Source organism: Geotrypetes seraphini, chromosome 10 (genome assembly GCF_902459505.1).
Source record: "Geotrypetes seraphini chromosome 10, aGeoSer1.1, whole genome shotgun sequence".
NCBI lineage: Eukaryota > Metazoa > Chordata > Amphibia > Gymnophiona > Dermophiidae > Geotrypetes > Geotrypetes seraphini.
In genome coordinates, this window is record NC_047093.1 from 134,253,524 (window position 1) to 134,272,362 (window position 18,839).

The 18,839-nt window shown below is 45.0% G+C and overlaps 1 protein-coding gene across 1 annotated transcript in view; it reads right to left on the reverse strand.

The window, feature by feature from the left end:
* The window catches only part of LOC117368588 (vomeronasal type-2 receptor 26-like), a 40,675-nt gene extending 22,631 nt beyond the window's left edge, over positions 1-18,044 (reverse strand). The window contains exons 1-2 of the mRNA XM_033962318.1: positions 17,818-18,044; positions 14,401-14,692 (exon numbers count right to left, since the gene is read on the reverse strand). Of these exons, the coding sequence (XP_033818209.1) occupies positions 14,401-14,692; positions 17,818-18,044 (519 nt within the window). The remainder of the gene's footprint in view (positions 1-14,400; positions 14,693-17,817) is intronic.
* Between the last annotated feature and the right edge of the window lie 795 nt (positions 18,045-18,839).

Sequence of the window (18,839 nt, forward strand, 5' to 3'; positions counted from 1 at the left end):
GTCGAGAAAAAACAGCCAAGGGCTACAGAACACCAGGTAAGGAAGAAGCGAGCACGCATGTAGGGAGAGCACACGCACAAGAAGAAAACACACAATAAGACACCCACAAGACAGGAAAGGATAAAGAAGCAGCAGGCTTCGGGGGCAAGAAAGAGGCCCAAGGGAGACTAACAGACCCACCAATACAAAAAGCGACAGAAGAAGTAGACAGGAAAGAGCCAAACACAGGAGAGAGCACAGAGCCCGCACACATAAGAACATAAGACAAGGGAGAGGACATCTAGTGGACTCCGAAGAAAGAGAAATGGAAGTAGCAGGAACCCGGAGGAGCTTCCCAGTGTACTGCACAGAGTGTCATATGTATGACTACCTTCCCTCGGGAAGGCAGGCATACATATGCAGTCGGTGTCAGGAACTGGAAAGCCTGAAGAAGGAAGTTGGTAGACTTCAGTGCAGGGTTCAAGAGCTGGAGGGACTCCACATCTCAGAAGCACCTTTCAAGACAACGGAGGACCCCGCAGGAGAAAGCCACATCGAGGAGCAAGTAAGGGAGCTCGAAAGATTCATCGAGGAGGCCTACAGGCAGGCAAAAGAGCAGGATCATCAGCAGCACTGGAGCGAGGAAGCTACAGCTACACAAGATGGAGGACATGGGCCAACAGATGGAAGACAGGGGCAAACAGACGCCGAGGATGAAGGATCGCATGGAAGAGTCGTGCAAGCAGAGACGACGAAGACTGGCGGGTGCCCCGGAAGAGAAGGACTAAATCACACCGAGGATACAGACTTGAGACCTGTGAGGAAGCTGAAGAAGGGGAAATCTGCAGTCGTCGTGGGGGACTCAATCATGAGAGAAGTGGACAGTCACGTAGCAGGAGGGAGAGAGGATCGGCTAGTGACCTGTCTCCCAGGAGCAAGAACAAAGGACATCACCGACAGAATCGAGAGGATCCTGGACGGAGCAGAAACAGAAGAGACAGCAGTGATAATCCACGTGGGAACAAATGATGTCAACAGGAGAAATTACAGCAGGACTACACTAATTGAACAGTTCAAGATCCTGGGAAGGAAACTGAAGCTGAGGACACAGAAGATAGCATTCTCAGAGATTCTGCCAGTACCGAGGGCAGACATGAAGAGGCAGACCGAGCTACAAGCAATAAACGCATGGTTGAGGAGATGGTGCGAAGAAGAAGGATTCCTTTTTGTAAGGAACTGGACAACTTTTTGGGGGAAGAACAAGCTCTTCAGGAGGGACGGACTACACCTGAGCAAGGCAGGAACGAGATTGCTAGCGAACAACGTCAAGAGAGAAATTGAGCAGGCTTTAAACTGAGAAGAAGGGGAAAGCCGATAGTTGACCTGACGTCGACGGTTCGGACAAGAGTATCCAAAGAAGATACTGAGAGGGAAAAATGCTGGGAACAGGCAAGAGACGAACAACAGAAGCTGTTGACCATCAAAAAGGACAAACAGATAAAATTAGAGGAACAGGAGAGATCAGGAAATCAGGATGCAGACGAAAAAGATACACCAAAAAATAAGGAACAGAAAAGATACACCAAAAAATGAGGAAGAAGGGAACAGAAATGAGGGACCGGCAGCCCAAATAGGGGATGGTATGGGGAGCAAAACACATGTAAAACCAGCAGAGAAAAGAAAAGACCAGGACTTAAATTGCTTGTACGCTAATGCAAGGAGCCTAAAGTCCAAAATGGGAGAATTAGAAGCCATAGCCATAAAAGAAAACCTAGACATCATTGGAATCACGGAAACATGGTGGAACGAGGATAACCAATGGGACGTAGTGCTGCCAGGGTACAAACTCTATAGAAGAGACAGGACCAACAAGAAGGGTGGAGGAATAGCACTATACATAAAAGACACCATTCCCTCGTCCGGAGTGGATATAGAACCAAAGGCGGAAGGTCTGGAGTCATTATGGGTCAAATTACCAGGAAAAGGTGGCCTTGACATAAGATTGGGTCTATACTATCGTCCACCTGGACAATCGGAAGCAAACGACAAACATCTGGCAGCAGAATTGAGGCGGGAAGGCAACAACAGGAATGTGACAGTAATGGGAGATTTCAACTACCCCGGGATAAACTGGAGTATTGGAATCTCAAACTGTGCGAGGGAAACAGAATTCTTAGAGGCTGTGAGGGACTGCTTTATGGATCAGCTTGTCAAGGAACCAACAAGAGGAGATGCCACTCTTGACCTAATCCTCAACGGAATAGGGAGACCTGCAAAAGAAGTGGAAGTAGTAGGGCCACTAGGAAACAGTGATCACAACATGATCCAGTACAAATTAGGAGTAAGTACAACAAAAGGGAAAAGAACCACAGTGACAACGTTCAACTTCAAGAAAGGGAACTATGATGCTATGAGAGCAATGGTAAGAAAAAAACTTAGAAACAGCTCAAGGAAAACAGAAACTGTAGAGCAAGCCTGGTCTCTATTCAAGGGCATAGTGCAAGAAGCACAACATATGTACATCCCCATATTTAGAAAAGGGTGCAAAAAAAACCGAACAAAAGACCCCGCATGGATAAACAATGAGGTGAAGAAAGCGATAGGAGACAAAAAAAAATCATTCCGGAAATGGAAAAAGAACCAAACTGGGGAAAACTGGAATGAACACAGGAAATGCCAAAGAGAATGTCACCAAGTGGTTAGGAGAGCGAAAAGAGAATACGAAGTGAGATTGGCCAGGGAGGCAAAAAACTTCAAATCATTCTTTAGATATGTTAAGGGGAAGAAACCGGCGAGGGAGGAAGTAGGACCGTTGGATGACGGAGATAAAAAGGGAGTGATAAAGGAGCAAAAAGAGGTAGCTGACAGGTTAAACAAATTCTTCTCGTCAGTCTTCACAAGCGAGGACACATCCAATGTACCGGAACCCGACGTGATCTTCCATGGTGATCAAGAAGAAAAACTGTCGGCAATAGAGGTGAGCCATGAGGATGTCCTCCAACAGATAGATAGATTGAAAAGCGACAAATCACCAGGCCCAGACGGAATCCACCCTAGGGTACTAAAAGAACTAAGAAATGAGATAGCGGGAATACTCCAACGAGTTTGCAACCTATCCTTGAAAACTGGAGAGATTCCGGAGGACTGGAAGATAGCAAATGTTACACCTATCTTTAAAAAGGGGTCAAGAGGAGACCCGGGAAACTATAGGCCGGTAAGTTTGACATCGGTTCCAGGCAAGATGGTAGAAGCACTGATAAAGGACAGCATCTGTGAGCACATCGAAAAAAATGGGCTGATGAAAGCGAGCCAACATGGCTTCTGCAAGGGAAGATCGTGCCAAACAAACTTACTGCACTTCTTTGAGGGGGTAAACAGCCAGTTGGACAAAGGGGAACCTGTAGACATCATTTACCTTGACTTCCAAAAGGCCTTTGACAAGGTACCCCATGAGCGGTTACTTAGGAAGCTGTGGAACCACGGGGTGGAAGGGGACGTACACAGATGGGTCAAACCACTGGTTGGCAGGCAGGAGACAGAGGGTTGGAGTGAAGGGTCACTACTCGGACTGGAGGAAAGTCACGAGTGGAGTTCCGCAGGGGTCTGTACTCGGACCGCTGCTGTTCAATGTATTTATTAATGACCTGGAAACGGGGACGAAATGTGAAGTTATAAAATTTGCGGATGACACTAAACTCTGTAGAAGGGTCAGAACTACGGAAGAGTGTGAGGACCTACAAAGGGACCTAAGCAAACTGGAGGAGTGGGCGAATAAATGGCAGATGAAATTCAATGTAGGGAAATGCAAGGTCATGCATATAGGGAGAAAGAACCCGATGTTCAGCTACCAAATGGGGGGATTAGTATTAGAGGGAAGTAACCTTGAAAGAGATTTGGGTGTACTGGTGGATACAACAATGAAGTCAACGGCGCAATGCGCAGCAGCCGCGAAGAAGGCAAACAGAATGTTGGGTATTATTAAAAATGGTATTACGACCAGAACAAAAGAAGTCATCCTGCCGTTGTATCGGGCAATGGTGCGCCTGCACCTGGAGAACTGTGTTCAGTATTGGTCACCGCACCTTAAGAAGGATATGGCAATACTTGAGAGGGTCCAGAGGAGAGCGACACGAATGATTAAGGGCATGGAAAACCTTTCATACACAGAAAGACTGGAGAAGCTGGAGCTCTTCTCCCTGGAAAAGCGGAGACTCAGAGGAGACATGATAGAGACCTACAAGATCATGAAGGGCATAGAGAGAGTGGAGAGAGACAGATTCTTCAAACTTTCAAAACATAAAAGAACAAGAGGGCATTCGGAAAAATTGGAAGGGGATAGTGTGACCAGCCAGGAATTCTTCCAGCGCAGGTCCCAGTCAAGATAAAGGGAAAAGAGGTGAAACAGAAATCCCGGGTAGGAATTGGTAAAGGACAGGTTGGATCTGAATTAAATAATCTCATGGACCACCGGGGGAGCCCAAGAGGCCCTTGGAATACTGCCAGGGCTGATACAACAGGGCGTTTCCCCAGAGTATATAAGCCTGCCCCTGACAACAAGAAAGGAAGCCGGTTAGGGAGGAAGCTTAGGCTTTGCCTCCCTAGGGACACTGACGAGCCAAACAGGGACAGAGAGCCCCAACCTATGGAGCTGGATGAGGTTGAACAACCAGAGGGTTTGACTCAATCTGAGGAACTTATGGACTTCCAAGAGTCTTGTGCTGGTGAGGATGCTAACCTACCTGAACCAATGCAGGTGAACTGGACTCTGAGCCACAAACAGTGTGTGAGTTTTGGAAACTGTTTGTGTGCTGTTCTTTTAGTTTTTGAATGCTGATTTTTGCTGTGAAAGTTTAGAGAGAGTATTTGAGGGAGAGGTTTTGCTTCCACCTGGGAGGGAATGTGAAAGTCTGTTTGAAAGACTGTATTTTTGGCAAAACCTACTACTCTCTCTTCTTCCTGGCAACCCTAATTATTAATTGCCAGAGGCTTTCTTATTTTTTTGTTATGGACTGCAATCTAACTAAAACTTGAAGGCTGAACTGTAGCTGTTTTGGAATAAAGAAAAGGACTGCTTGGTAGCAGTCAGAGTGAGCTCTCTACTGCACCCAGGTCTCAACCATAGAAGAGACTTAAGAAGCAGTGAGAATAAGGAAGTTGGAGTTAATTAGCCCTGCTTCAATTACTCTGCCATTTTTGACAGTGTTGTGTTTTTTTTTCTTTACTGGACTTCTGTCTGGAATTCTGAATCAATGGAAGTATTACTTACCTGATTTAAAGGATTAAGTAAAGAGATCTATTTATATAAACTATCTCTGAGTTGGAACTTTATTTGTGGTGTTTTTCACTTTTGAAAACCCGATCCTGCAGGGTGACTCCAGGCCGGGTCACACGCTTAGGTGCTGTTTAGTGTAGCCATCAGAATTGCAACAAAGCCCTGTTCTGGGTTAAGCTGGTGGCCACATAAGTGGTATCAGGAGTGGGATAGTGCACCTCCTGCAGGACACTTGCTGGAACTGCATTTGAAAAAAAAAAAACAAAAAAAAAAAACACGTTTTTTCTTGTGCTTTTTCATTGTGTTTTTTTTTTTTGGACTTGTGCTGGAGAAGGCATACTTAGCTTTCTGGTTTTTTTTTTTTTTTTGATTGGATCAAGTGAACTATGGACTAATTGTTTGTTTAAGAAATATATCTTTTCAAAGTGCTTTATTTGAAGTTTCCTGATATCCGCCTGGAGGAGGAGTCTTCAGCCGGAAGTGCGGATAAGGTTACAGCATATCCTTTGGAAGAGAGCTGTGACGAGGCAGTTGGAGTTCGAGTGCGGAGTGAGAGAGAGTCGGACCAAGGTTCCAGAGCCAGGACGACCCAGACCCAGTTCCAGTGGACCGGAGTTCCGGACACAGTTCCAGGTCGGGACCTGAATCCCAGAGGGGCAAGCCGTGCGGAGAACGACTGGAGGCCAAGGAGGCCTAAACACCAAAGGCGCAGACTCACCAGTGCTATCGGTAAGAGTACCTAGGATGGGGGGTCTGGTAAAGGGGAGGAACACGGTTACCAAGCGGCCACACTTGGGTTCCTTTTCTTTTTGTTTGCTTTTCAGGTCTGCACGATGGAACAAGCCCAGATTTTGGCAGTGTTGGCCGAGGAGGATCAGAGACAGACCGAGGAACTTGAAGGCATTTTGAGAACCAACGAGGCGCGTTGGCAAGCTCGCCAGGATGCCATGTTGCTGCGATATAGTCAGTTAAGGATGATCATTCAAGAGTAAACGAAAACTTTTGCTCAGCTATTACAGCGGCCTACTGCTCTTCCTGCTCATCCAACCTTACCTAGGGAGACCGATCCAGCTCCGGTAGGCCTTAACACACTGTCATATTTTAACTGGGGTGAGTCAGCGCTCATGAATGCTACCGATAATTCCCTTGGTTCTGAGACGCTAGGGTCAACCCCGGGAATGGAGGAAGCCTTTTTTGATGCTAGCGAATTCTTAAGAGGAAGCCCGAGCCGAGTGCAGGAACACACACCTAGGCAGAGCCCCGGGAATTCAAGCAAGAAGGGGAATAGGAAACTCCTATGCAAAGGGCCATCTGCCCCTGTATGTAGGCCCCACACTAGGGAAGGTGCTAGCAAATGTTATAGTTGTGGGCGGACAGGACATATGCAGAGTTCTTGTGAGGCGGTAAACTTGTCCAGCAGGAAAATCAAGTGCAATGCTAAGGGAACTGAAATAAGTATTCCTAGACAAGGTTTAAAGTCCGCATGCACTACGACAGTCTCCGTAGGGGGACAAGAAACGGTAGCACTGATTGACACGGGGGCCGATCAGTCAATGATGTCTGTAGAGTTCTGGAAAAAGGTATTCCCTGAGGAGAAAGGTTCCTCTAGTGCTGGGAAGGTAGGAATTAAGTGCATACACGGTGATAGTGTGCATTACCCACTTAGGCCAACTACTGTTTTACACCAGGATAGAGTGTACCAAGTAGTAGCTGCTTTAGTTCCAGAGGCCCCGTATGACCTAATTTTGGGTCAGGACTGGCCTGGGTTGAACGAGTACCTGAGTATCAAACAGGGGTTTGTGAATACGCGGTCTCAGGGTTTACCCACGGCAGTTCCTGGGGTAGAGCTGGGAGATGTATTTCCTTTCCAGGAAGGAGTGGTGGAAAGGCCTACTCAGAAGCAGGCAAGAGCCTCCCGGGCACAGAAAAGGAGACTACAGCAGCAGAGAACACAAGGGCTTAGGCAGGCTGAACAGAGGAAGGAGTTTCCTAGCCTTCCTCAAGAAATTATTAATACCTTTCCCACATTTGGTAGTGAACAAAAAACCGACCCTTCCTTACAAGAACTATGGCGTCAGGCTACCGGTCTCCAATCCGGTTGTACCGGCTTGCGAGTCATAAGGGGACTCCTCTATAAGGAAGACGAGGGTGCCAAGGGCTCAGGGGAGAAGAGGCAACAGTTGGTAGTCCCAAAGGGGTTCAGGAGAGCCATCCTACAAACTGCCCATGATTCCTCATTAGCCGGTCATAAAGGGGTTCAGGCCACTCAGATACAGGTACAACGCAGGTTCTTCTGGCCAGGATGGGGGAAGGAGATAGAAGAGTTTTGTAGGTCCTGCCCCACCTGTCAGAGGTTGACCTTAAGTAAACCAGAGCGGGCCCCTCTAATTCCTATCCCGGTAGTGGAGGAACCTCTCATGAGACTCGCTATGGATATTATAGGGCCACTAGAGAGGACTCCTAGGGGATACAATTTCATTTTTGTTGTAATGGACGTCGCCACCCGGTTTCCATGGGCTTTTCCCCTACGGAAAACATCATCTAAGGTGTTGATGCGAGAACTAATGGGGTTATTTTGCACCATAGGCTTCCCGAGGGAGGTATTATCTGACCGGGGAAGTAACTTCCTATCTAAGGAGATGGAAGGGTTTTGGAAAGACCTTGGGGTTAGGCATATTAGGACGTCAGCTTACCACCCCCAGGCCAATGGAATGGTCGAACGGTTCAACCAGTCCCTGAAACATTTGCTCAAAAAGGGATTAGAAAATAACATAGGGATTGGGACCTCTTTATCCCATATGCTTTGTTCGCTGCCCGGGAAAAGGTGCAGGACTCCTTGGGAGTTAGTCCCTTTGAGATGCTATATGGGCGAGCTCCCAGGGGTCTGCTTGATGTGGTAAAGGAGGGTTGGGACCCCCCGGAGGAAACGGACATGGATGTGATCTCTTATCTGTCCCGCCTGAAACAGAATCTGGCTAATGCTGCTAAAGTGGGGAAAGAAAATCTTGAGTGGGCTCAAAGGAAACAAAAAGTATATTATGATAGGAAAGCCAAGGAGCGCCAGTTTTATGTGGGAGACAGGGTCTTGATTCTAGTGCCCTCGGATCCTCATAAATTTTTGGCACATTGGAAAGGACCGGCCACGATTGTGGAAAAGTTAGGCCCTGTAAATTATAGAGTTAAGGACGAGAAAGAACACATGCAAACCTATCATGTGAATTTGTTAAAACCTTGGAAGGATAGAGAGACCTTAGCTCTAGTGGCCCAGAGGTATCAGGAGGATGAGTTAGGTCCCCAAATAGCGGACTTGGGCCAGCCAGAAAAGGTAAACATAGGGGTGGAATTGTCTACTGCACAAACTCAACAGGTACAGACCCTCATTAACCGTTTCTCTGATGTCTTCTCTTCCATTCCAGAGCGCACCCGGGGAATAACTCATGACATTATAACCACTCCGGGCAAGGTCGTCAGAGTCCACCCCTATCGCCTGTCGGAGGAGAAAAAGAGGCTGGTTAATGAGTTAGTACAAGAAATGTTAGAGCTAGGGGTCATTGAGCCCTCGCAGAGCCCCTGGAGTAGCCCCATAGTTATTGTGCCAAAGGCTGATGGGACCCCTCGTTTCTGTATAGATTTTCATCAGGTAAACGAAGTATCTCAATTTGATGCCTTCCCAATGCCTCGTGTGGACGAGTTGTTGGATCGTTTAGGCCAGGCTCAATATCTGACTACCATTGATCTGACCAAGGGATATTGGCAAATCCCCTTGACCGATAGGGCTAATCCTAAGACGGCCTTTAGCACTCCCTATGGGTTGTATCAGTTTACCCGTATGCCGTTTGGCCTGCATGGGGCAGCTGCTACTTGCTAGGGGGCAGTGAATGAGGTCCTGCGGGGGCATCATGCCTACGCGGAGGCGTACCTTGATGATATTGTAATATATTCCTCCGCATGGCCACAGCATCTTGAACATGTTGCTGCGGTATTGGAGTCACTAAAGAAGGCAGGGTTTACTGTAAACCCTAAAAAGTGTTTCCTGGGTCAGAGGGAGGTAAAATATTTAGGGTACACAGTGGGTAGAGGCCAAATCAAACCCCTAGTCGATAAGGTGAAGTGTATCCAAGAATATCCTCAACCCAACACGAAGAAACAAATGCGGGGGTTTCTAGGTTTAATGGGATATTATAGAAGGTTCATTCCCAATTTTGCCACTAGAGCTACTCCGCTTACAAATATGTTGAAAAAAGATGTCCCCGATACTCTGCAATGGGGGGTTGACAGTGTGGAGGCTTTCCACGATCTGAAGGATAGCTTGTGTAGTCGGCCGGTCCTTGCGGCCATAGACTACAACAAGCCTCTAATCCTTCAGATGGATGCCTCTGGCTGCGGTTTGGGAGCCATACTCAGCCAGGAAAACCAAGGGGTAGAGCACCCAATTCTGTACTTGAGTAGAAAGTTACACCCAAATGAGAAGAATTATGCGGTAGTAGAATTGGAGTGTTTAGCAGCGAAGTGGGCAATGCAAACTTTAGACCATTATCTAGGGGAGCGACAATTTACCTTGGTCACCGACCATGCCGCATTGAAGTGGCTAGGTACCATGAGAAATAATAACGCCCGTCTTACAAGGTGGTACTTAGCGTTACAGACCTTTAGATTTGTGGTAGTTCATCGGCCCGGGCATTTAAACACTAATGTTGATACCCTGTCTCGCATTCCGGAAAATACGACACAGCCCCAGGCTTATAAGGATAAGCACCATTTAAGGGTGGGGGTATGTGACCAGCCAGGAATTCTTCCAGCGCAGGTCCCAGTCAAGATAAAGGGAAAAGAGGTGAAACAGAAATCCCGGGTAGGAATTGGTAAAGGACAGGTTGGATCTGAATTAAATAATCTCAAGGACCACCGGGGGAGCCCAAGAGGCCCTTGGAATACTGCCAGGGCTGATACAACAGGGCGTTTCCCCAGAGTATATAAGCCTGCCCCTGACAACAAGAAAGGAAGCCGGTTAGGGAGGAAGCTTAGGCTTTGCCTCCCTAGGGACACTGACGAGCCAAACAGGGACAGAGAGCCCCAACCTATGGAGCTGGATGAGGTTGAACAACCAGAGGGTTTGACTCAATCTGAGGAACTTATGGACTTCCAAGAGTCTTGTGCTGGTGAGGATGCTAACCTACCTGAACCAATGCAGGTGAACTGGACTCTGAGCCACAAACAGTGTGTGAGTTTTGGAAACTGTTTGTGTGCTGTTCTTTTAGTTTTTGAATGCTGATTTTTGCTGTGAAAGTTTAGAGAGAGTATTTGAGGGAGAGGTTTTGCTTCCACCTGGGAGGGAATGTGAAAGTCTGTTTGAAAGACTGTATTTTTGGCAAAACCTACTACTCTCTCTTCTTCCTGGCAACCCTAATTATTAATTGCCAGAGGCTTTCTTATTTTTTTTGTTATGGACTGCAATCTAACTAAAACTTGAAGGCTGAACTGTAGCTGTTTTGGAATAAAGAAAAGGACTGCTTGGTAGCAGTCAGAGTGAGCTCTCTACTGCACCCAGGTCTCAACCATAGAAGAGACTTAAGAAGCAGTGAGAATAAGGAAGTTGGAGTTAATTAGCCCTGCTTCAATTACTCTGCCATTTTTGACAGTGTTGTGTTTTTTTTTCTTTACTGGACTTCTGTCTGGAATTCTGAATCAATGGAAGTATTACTTACCTGATTTAAAGGATTAAGTAAAGAGATCTATTTATATAAACTATCTCTGAGTTGGAACTTTATTTGTGGTGTTTTTCACTTTTGAAAACCCGATCCTGCAGGGTGACTCCAGGCCGGGTCACACGCTTAGGTGCTGTTTAGTGTAGCCATCAGAATTGCAACAAAGCCCTGTTCTGGGTTAAGCTGGTGGCCACATAAGATTCAAAACAAATGCTAGGAAGTTTTTCTTTACTCAGCGGGTGGTGGACACTTGGAATGCGCTTCCAGAGGATGTAATAGGGCAGAGTACGGTACTGCGGTTTAAGAAAGGATTGGACAATTTCCTGTTGGAAAAGGGGATAGAGGGGTATAGATAGAGGATTATTATGCAGGTCCTGGACCTGTTGGGCCACCGCGTGAGTGGACTGCTGGGCACGATGGACCTCAGGTCTGACCCAGCAGAGGCATTGCTTATGTAATCTATTCTGGAAAACGATTTATGAACATGGGCTCAAAACGAAAATTCCCGATCATTAAAATGAAATATCCACCATATATCTTTCAAATCACAGTTTTGTACCAAATTATCTAATCCTAGTGATTTCATAATTCTGCTAGGTTTTTTGTCCATTAAAGGATCTATAACAGCATTAAAATCCCCCGCCACAACTAAATTAGAAGCAGCCAGTGGTAGTAACAATTGTTGTAGAGATCTAAAAAAATTCAATTTGATTCGAATTAGGTGCATATACATTGAAAAGTGCCAGGGTAGCATTTCCCAGTTTCATGTCTACATGTATCCATCTTCCTGAAGGATCAGCATTAATCATCTGAAATAATAAAATGCTAGCCGCACATGCACACTTGCCTCACGTGTTCCCTGATCCCTTTTCTGTCGGGATGTGGCAAGACAAGTGCGCATGCACGCTTATTACGTCCCTGACGGAGAGCAGCGAATGCAGGAAGCGGAGTGGCCAAGTAAACAAAAAAAAAAACAACCGAGCGAGCCGGGCCGCTGAGAAAGCACGGGAGGCCTGGTCCGGGTTGTGGACGGGTAAGGAGCTGGGGCAGTGAGCCTTCCCTGCGGCTGAAATGGAGCCTGGCCACCCTCCGCGACAGACCACAGGAGTCCGAGTCCTTTTCCGCTCACCCCCCTTCCTGCGGACCCAACTACCTTGCTGATTCAAACAGCGTGTGAAGCAGTGTTCACACGCTGCTTTGGGCCCTTCTACTTCCCTGATTTGCTCTGCCACATCTTAGGCTTCGGCGGGATGGGCCGGGAAGGGGCGGGCCCGCCTCATTTCGACGAGGGGGGATCGGTAGTGACCGGGGGGGCGGTCGGTAGTGTCGGGGAGGGGTATGCGTCTTCGGGCAGGAGGGTTTGGGCACCCTCCTGCCAGTGATCGGTCAGGGGCCACGGCCCGCTATACTTATAGCGGCAGAGAGATCCCTTGCCGCGATAAGTATAGCGGCCGCGTCTACTTACAATGTAGACCAGCATTTTGCTGGCCTACATTTTTAAGCTTCTCATCTACTAGGGAGACGCGTAGGGCCGCCTAGGTTCAGCCTAAGGCCCGCCTAAGGCCCTTAGACGAGCTTAGGCATCTTGCGGGTCTCCCTAGGCTCCCGGAGGCGCCTTCAGACCTGCCTGGGGAGCATTTTTTTTTAAAAGCGTGCATCCCGATTGGCTGATTAGACAGCTGTAGGACGTCTACAGCTGCCTAAAATCGGGACGCACTTTTAGAGAATCAGGGCCTAACTGTTTTTTTCTGCAGCCCTCCAAGTACCTACACCTCACAGAACACGCAGATAGGACCTGTGGGATCAACTCTGATTTTGTTTGATTTGTACTTCTTGCAATCCTTGGATATCGTCTTTTTTGGAGGAGGGCCATTTTGATGGGAAAAAAGGTTATTTTGCTCAACTGGCTACAGTCTAGCCCTCCCAGCTTGTTGCAGTGGCGAATGCAAATGCTTACTTTGCTCAAGATAGAGCGTTTTATTATGTGGGATTAAGTTACTTTAAATATCAAAGAATTCACTAATTTTAAAGAATTCATGGCCATGTCTAAGCGGCGAGCTGAGGAATGTTTATGTAACACAGGCTTGGGTTTTAAAACAGAGTGGTTGATGAATGCTATGTTGAAACAGATTTACCGCATGGCACCGCACAGCACGTGCTACTTGGGGAAATTTTTTATTACTCAGAAACTGATGGTGTTAAGTGCAAAATTTGCATGAAAGCGGAATACAATAGCGACTGGACATAATTTAAAAAACTTTAAGTAAATTGTTATTCTTCTAAATTTTGAGTATTTAACCCTCCCACAATCTCACGGGCACTCGTCCACCGCGCCTGCTCATAAATTTGTGGAGTATGTAATTTGTCGCCCATGCATATTTTTTTTGCACACACCTCATCAATCCTTAGAGGGAATATTGGTTAGGGGCACTTGGCTTGAAGAGGTTGAGAAACACTGTACTATACCAAAGTTTTGATTTCGGTCTCCACCTGCTGGTCATAATGAGCTATTACCCATCAGTGACAGCTGTACTGGTCTAGAGAGTTTTGACAAAGAAGGACATGGTTTTGTGTTAGCATTAACTGTGCGAGCTGGATCTGTTTTCTTCAGTTTTCCAATAGATTTAATGATGAACTAGTACCCATTGCAGTATTTGTGGTACAGTGTTTTTCTAAGTAGGTGTTGGTTATGTGACTCGTGGAAGTTGCTGCTATTTTGGTATGGTAAGAGTGTATAATCTCTGATTGACACTGTCCCAGGCATATTAGATAGATTGTGAGTCCACCGGGACTGAGAAAAATGCTTGTGAAACCATTCAGAGCTCTCCTGGGAGAACGTTATAGAAAATTGAATATATGAATAAAATTCTAGACTCCCACCCTGTCCTTCCTAGACCTGCTTTCTGTCTCACTCTGTTTATGCTTTTCCAAGCTGATTCTTGGATGACAGTCAGCCCTCTGTGTTGGGAAGGATTTTGCATATATGTTTCTAAAGCATGCTGGGGTCTTTCTTGAGCTCCTTGTTCACTGTTCAATTTGAGTTTACATGTTGCTTCTTTGGACAGAACAGTTGTTTTTGATGACTTTCCCCTTGTTCTATATTGGAGCTCTCGGTGTTTGGGTATTAACTACAGGTGATGCTACAGCTCCCAGTGAAGTAGAGGAGAGTCAAAGAAAAAAATCCAGATTGGATTCCTTCTGCATATGGCACACAGCCTTTGGGACACAACCCATATGTCTAGATTGTCTCACCTACAATATCTTCTGGAAAAGATATTATCAAGGTAAGGACATAATCTCTTTTTAACCCTGGACTACACAAAACCATGCTCTTTAAAGAAACCATTTATCATCACGGTCAATGTTTTTATTGACCAGCATTTAAAAATAATAGATTGTTGATGTCAATCCTCATTAAACACATCCAACTGAACAGACCAGTTTTACCTGAGGGTAGCGGAAGATTCTTGAAAGCTGTGATATTGAGTAAGTTGTATCTGAAGTCAAATCGCCAATGAAAGCAGTCAGTACTCCTCTGTCTTCACAGCTGTAATTAGGGACTGGCACTTGTGTCCCAGACAACAAGCTCAAGGTTCCATGTATGGCTCTTAGTTCCCAAGCACAGGAGTCATAGATCCGATACCCCAGGGTAATGTTGGGTAAGAGTTCAGCATTGTTATTGACCTCTTCCACTGTGAAGTGAAAAGCCAAGCGGTGTCGATAATAGCGGATAATAGACCTGTGGAAACAGAGATACATTTTATTGAGATGTCAGAATTCAGCATGAATTAGTTTACAAGTGATGAGGACATTCCTCATAGGATCTCCATAGGATGCCATGTTTGGGTAGATATTCCATGTGTACCTGACCAGGATGAATGGAGAGATGCTGAAATGTTATCAGAAATTAGAGAGGCTAACGAACTGGGAACACAATAATACTGGGTGATTTCAACTACCCCGATAGTGACTGGTTAAATGTAACAGGGCATGCCAGGGAGATAAAATTCCTTGATGAAATCAAGGACTGTTTTATGGAGCAGCTAGATCAGGAATCAGGATAATAGGCAAAGCAATTCTAGACCTAGTTCTTAGTGGAGTGCATGAATTGGTGCGGGAGGTAATGGTGCTGGGGCCTCTTGATAACAGTGATCATAACATGACTCAGATTTTTTATAATCCTTGGAATAAGTTCACACAGGAAATCCAATACAACAGCACTTAACTGTAAAAAAGATGACTATGATAACATGAGGAGAATGGTAAAAAAGAAACTTTGGAGCAGCTATAAAGGTCAAAAATTTACATCAAGGATGTTATTCAAAACTACCTTTCTGGAAGACCATTCACTCTGTAATTCCACCTGAGGTCACCAGAAGTAATCGCTATCTCTAACTACTTGTATGTGCATAGAATGCCAGAGATGAACTTCACTTTTACGAAAGGCAGTGCTGGATGTCAACTCAAGTTCTCCATTTACGGCAGCCATTGGCCAAAGGAAAGTTTCCTTCTGGAGAAGCATTAGATAAATAAGACAGCAGAGCCACTAGAACTTTCTTAAATTCTTTCAGTATCCTCTGTTCCTGGCACCTCTTATGTCCCTCCCTGATTCCCATCGAAATCATCTAGTATTTTTTGTCACTCAGGCTGCATTTGGGAAATTACTAAGTGCCATTTGTGGCATGGTTTTTTTTTATTTTTTATGCTACTATGGCTTAATCCGCAGTTTAAAATACAAAATAGCCTTGTTAAAATTGCCCAGAGGGCAAGCATCTTGTATTTGGATTCTATGAGCTGTTTTATTTGTATTGTGCTGTCATTTAACATATCTCTATTATATGATTGTTTTATAGTGCTGTTAAATGAATTTAATTCCAAGTTTACCTCCTCGATTGTATTTAAGCTTATAATTGATCATTTTACTATTATTAAGCTGTTAACCAAATTGTAAGCGTTTTGTTAAGCTGTACCTGCAGAACACACCTTGGGTGAATCCCTTCATGAAAAGTAGTTAATAAATCCCAGTACGAGGGTGGTTTGAAATGTTTGGTAAAAAAGGAAGTTAACAACGTAGTTTCCATGGAAGGTTGTAGGCTTAGTCCAGTGAGTTCCCAGGTTTTTTTCATAAGCTATTTTTCCTACAATACAACAATACTAGAAACTCACTGTAAGTGTATAGTCCTCCATGGAGACTATGTTGTTTAACTTGCTTTTTTTTTATCAAACTTTTCAAACCACCCTCGTAAATAAACAAGTATAAGGTGTAGAGTGGAGGAGTTTTACTACTTGGGATCTAGCTAGATACTTGGGACCTGGGTTGGCCACTGTTGGAAACAGAATACTGTGCTTGGGGGACCTTTGGTCTGTCCCAGTATGGAAATTCTGATGTTCTTATGAGTAACCTGATGATAGTGCAGAAGGCTGAAGACCTGGGGAGCTGGGTTTGATTCCCACTATGACTCTGGGAAAGTCACTCAAACCTTCATTGCTTGGATCATAAGCCTACTAGGGACAGAGAACATGCCTGAGTACAATATGTAATCCAGGTACATTAGATAGATTGTGAGCTCGCTGGGACAGATAAAGAAAAACGCTTGAGTACCTGGGAGAACCGATAGAAAATTGAATAAAAGAATAAAAATAAATTTTGGATCATACAACAGTGAACCCTTTATACCAGAATCTAATTGATAAAAACAAATATAAGTTAAGAGGTGACAGGCTCAAGAGTATTGTAAGAAAATACTTCTTTACAGAAAGGGTAATAGATGTCTGGAATAGTCTCCTGGCGGAGGTGGTGGAGACGAAGACTGTTTCTGAATTCAAGATAGCATGAAATTGGGCCTACCTAGGAAAAATGGATTCTAAAGACTTCATCTCTGATACAAAAACTGCCTGAACTATGAACAACATGAACTTTGAACAATATGCAGACAGCTGCTGTGTAAAATTCCAAGAAAAAAACACTGGTGGCCACAGCAGGTCAACATGATCTGCCCTGTAGGAAATAACTCATATGACCTAAGAACACAACAAGCTAAAGGAACTGATAACCACAATATCCAAGAAAGCAGAAGCAAGAATGGCTACTGAGAAGGGAGGGGCCCATGTCCAGATGGTCTAAGACAGGGGTAGGCAATTCCAGTCCTCGAGAGCCTGAGCTAGGTCTGGTTTTCAGGATATCCACAATGAATATGTATGAGATGGATTTGCATGCACTGCCTCCTAAATCTATCTCATGCATATTTATTGTAGATATCCTGAAAACCTGACCTGGCTCCGATTCTCGAGGACCGGAATTGCCTACCCCTGGTCTAGGATAAAGTACCAAAAACACCCTGTCATGGGAAATAGGGAAGTCATTTGTGACACCACCAAAGTCTTGGAATGACCCAAAGTTACCTGACATGGCAACCAATTAGTAGTTTGAAAGTGTAATAACCAATCAGACTGACTATGTATCCACCAATCAAAGTAGCCATGTAATATTCTATAAACAAGCAAGCTTAATGTATCCAAGCCAGAGTGGATTGAGACTTCTACAAACTTGCTAGCCTTTGGTCGTCTCCTCCACTTGGCACATTTGCTGTATATTCATCTTATTGATGCAAATGTTGTAAACTGACTTTTTGACTTATTAATTTAACATCTATTTGATGCAGCATATGTGTTGTAGTTGTCATTGTCAAAAGACAGTAAAGGTGAGCATCCACTATCTCCTCCTCTTAGGGAGAGGAGGAGATAGTGGATGCTGCAGATGGGCAGACTGGATGGACCAATTGTCCTTTATTTGATGTCATGTTTCTATTACCCTGTTCAACGTTTTCACTCATAACTTGATTTAAGCTTCAAGAAGCTACTTACATAAAGCAATCCGTAGAAGCTGGAGGCTCCTTGAAGTTTGTAGAACCAAGGGGATTACTTTGCATGTGAATCTGTAAGATTCCACCAAGGATCAGGTCTCCGTCCTTATGGTACATGGACATGGACAAGTCTTGTCTGATTTCCAGGTTAAACCCAGTAGCTTGATTCACAGCTTTCTCAAATAGATGAGCAACAATCAGAAACATGAAAGAGAAAAGGATCAACATAGCGCTTCCCGGAGTCAGATTTTCCAGGCTTAGGTGCTGGTGATGTAGTTTTTTTTAATTATTTGACCAGATGAGCCAGATATACCATTCTTGGGCCACCAAGCTATTGGCATGGCTGTGAGATTCATACGCATTGATGGAGATGTGACCATCTCCCAGTGAGAGGAATACTGTCTGACTCTCTACACAGTCCCCAAAACAGCTCTTTAAAAGCAAAACCAGCTCTTTAAAAGCTGTGTGGAAAAACAACCAGGTATTCTCCTCTGTGATTTCATACAAAATGTAAACCACCATAGAATGACCTTGATCCAAGGTCAACAATCTAACTAACACTTCAGAGCAGTAATCAGGAGGAACTATTATTACAATCCTGTGGGGCACAACGAGATGAAAAACAGACTTTTATACACAGGTGCAGTAAAGAGGAGCTTCCAAGAAAAGGACAACATCTGGATTTCTGTTTAGCTGATGTGGGCAGAAGTCAAACTTAGGCACTTTAGCCATTTAAACCTACTCTCTGCCTCTTGTTCCCCAACATGTTCTGTGAGCATCCAACTGCACTCCAAAATATACTGGGCTAGATTCAATAAATGGCCCCCCAAAGTAGGCTCCAGAATGATCCGTGCTAAGCTAGAATTTCGTAAAAGACTCACTGCATGGAGCGTCCTATTTAGAATACAAGTGTAGTGCGTTAATAGTAGTAAAAGATGTGTAAAGTTAGGCACTTAGATTGATACACCTAGCCAATCTAGGAGCTTTAATTGGTGCCAATAACAAGCAACTAGCACCTCATAA